At 36.3% G+C, this 2,500-nt stretch overlaps 1 protein-coding gene across 4 annotated transcripts in view; it reads left to right on the top strand.

The window, feature by feature from the left end:
• The window catches only part of LOC125035165, a 54,792-nt gene that overhangs the window by 51,217 nt on the left and 1,075 nt on the right, over window positions 1–2,500 (top strand). For all 4 annotated transcript variants that reach the window (XM_047627375.1, XM_047627377.1, XM_047627376.1 and 1 more), the window contains one exon: window positions 61–2,500. This exon is cut by the window's right edge and continues 1,075 nt beyond it. In XM_047627375.1, the coding sequence (XP_047483331.1) occupies window positions 61–678 (618 nt within the window). In that variant the 3' untranslated portion in view covers window positions 679–2,500. The remainder of the gene's footprint in view (window positions 1–60) is intronic.

The following is a 2,500-nucleotide window of genomic DNA, read 5'->3' as shown; positions in this document are numbered from 1 at the left end:
GTTTAAGCTCTTTCCCTCAATAGAATTGATGAAATAATAGGGATGTCAAATTTATTCCAGGTGAACAAGCCAGGACGTACTCCAGGATCTGGGCAGAAGGAGCGATCTATTTGGGAAGAGTCTCGTGCACAGGAGCTTATACAGCGTGTCCTCAACAAGGAGCTTTCACTCACTGCAGCGGCTGTAAGACTTGGCGTAGACACAAATACTTTCTTTGCACACCTGACAGACAATGGCAAGAACAAAAGCCGTGTTGCACTTCTCCTAGGCACAGACAACAGTAGTTCAGAAAATACATTCGGCAATGTTAACCACAGTGAGGATTCAAATTCTGCTAATGCTGCTGTGGATGCTGTTGGAGATGATTCTAACCCTCCTGAAAACAGTGGTGGTTTAGTAAGTGAAGACAGCAATATGGAAAGCATTGCCGAGAATTCTCATAATGGGTCAGAGGTTAATGGGGAAAAGGATGATAGTGAAGAACCAGAGATTATAGATGACTCGAATACAACAGTAAGGTCCTCAGAACACATTACAGCGTTAGAAGAAATAACGGTGGAAGGAAATGAAGGAGATGACCAAGTTATCTCTGATCAAGGTAGTACTGATCAACCCATGGAATCATTCCAGTCCATGGTTGAGGAGGAATCGGGGAACATGTATACAGAGACAACCTAAGATAGGGATGTAGAAGAAACCAGGCACAAAAATCCAGCTGATTGTCCTATGTTTGTATCTGATGTGAGCTTTAAGGTCAGTTCTGATTAGTGTAGGAGCAAACATGGCTCAACCTCAGTAAAGTCAGCCATGATTCAGTAGGATGTTAGATGTAAAGGTTTCTCTAACCTCAAAGATAACAAATTTGCAGTGAGTTGTGAGGGCTATTAACTACTCAAAAGAAGTGTTGGCTTTAGTGATGGAAATGAAAACTATATAAAAGGAATAGGGAGAGTTGAAATATGACCTGCTTGATTGCAGTGATGCTAGTTTGTCAAGTATTTCTTTATGACAGAGTTGGTTTTGGAAGAGTATTGAATGGATATATTAAATTTAGCCAGTTTTCTGTGTTTGTTTTGTTTCAAAATCTCTTGTCTTTCTAAAACTAAACATTGAATGAACCTCCTGAGGCATTACTGTGATGCCATAGTTAGTTATGGTACAAGTAAAGGTACAAGGCTAGGAGATTAGTACATGGAGTACTGTAGGCTCTTTTGGAGTAAAAAAGAAACTAAAGGTTCCTTGCAGTAGATGCTTATGCTAAGGATACATTATTGATTTTAGATTTCATGAAGAACAGTCATAGAAGGATTCACAGCAGTACATATAATTCTACTTGATGTTCACCTCATTGCCTGAATGAATCTTTTATATATATTTTCTTCTTCTTCGTCTAATTTTGATGCTAAGTTATTAACATTTATAGAAACATCCATTGGAAATTTGTACAGAAATATAAAATATATATTATGACATAGATAAACTTACATGGGACTCATGTTTTCTGCATATATCTGTCATTTAGATCATTTAGACCTATCATATGCACAATGTTTTATTATCAGTAATTATTTGATAAATATTTTATTTTATGTGGGTATAATTTCCATGACAGCATAGAACTTCAAACCCTCCAGGTTTCTGAAAAAAAGTGATTTTCAAGTTTCACCAAAGTAAATTTTTGGTGTAGGCATTTAGGCATCAGAAAATGTATATTTCATTGGTATATTTCAAATATAAGTGGCAGTAGAGTGCAAAGCTAAAAACAGTAATCACAGTTACTTCTTGGTTATGGATGAAAATGGGAAAAGATTATTATGATTATGTAAATACAACACATAAAGAAAAGAAAAATTCATATGAAATAATATGTGTATTTAGATGTATTTATATGTATGCAGATGTGTAGATAGTAAAGAAACGGTGATATTCCTGGAGATGACTGTGGTAGTAATAGCAATGTATATAGAAGGCAGTATAAGAAGAGGAAATGATATTAGGTTTGGCTGGAAGAAATATGGTATACAGTACCAGAATTACTACTTCACACTCACTACACTTCCTTCACAAGAGGGCAGGCAAACATGGTTGTGTAGTTAGCCTAGACAGAGAAGGACCTACAAAGAGAGGAGTAGCATGGTGGTGATGTTGTGGGTGTGGCTTTAGAAGACTCGTCAGAGAGTACCAGATATATTAGTGGATACTATTTGTCTCAAAACAAAAAAACTTTTGGGAAGAAATTCGACCTTTTTTTGACAGGCCTACCATAGCCATTGCAAATGGGACTGCACCCATTTTGCAATTATCCTGAGTAATGGTGAATAGGACTGAAGGAGTTAGTAAATAAATCTAGTGGGTGAACTACTTTACTACATGGAAGTTTGCAACTGTATTGTGCATCAGATGTCAGCCATGTGACTTAAGGTTCTTTTCTGTGTTTATATATAAGTTAAAGTACAAAATGTTATGTTGATTACCAGTGGTTATCTGTGTAGATATTGAT

Source organism: Penaeus chinensis, chromosome 19, assembly GCF_019202785.1.
Source record: "Penaeus chinensis breed Huanghai No. 1 chromosome 19, ASM1920278v2, whole genome shotgun sequence".
NCBI classification, from domain to species: domain Eukaryota; kingdom Metazoa; phylum Arthropoda; class Malacostraca; order Decapoda; family Penaeidae; genus Penaeus; species Penaeus chinensis.
This window is presented reverse-complemented; position numbering and strand designations above follow the sequence as displayed.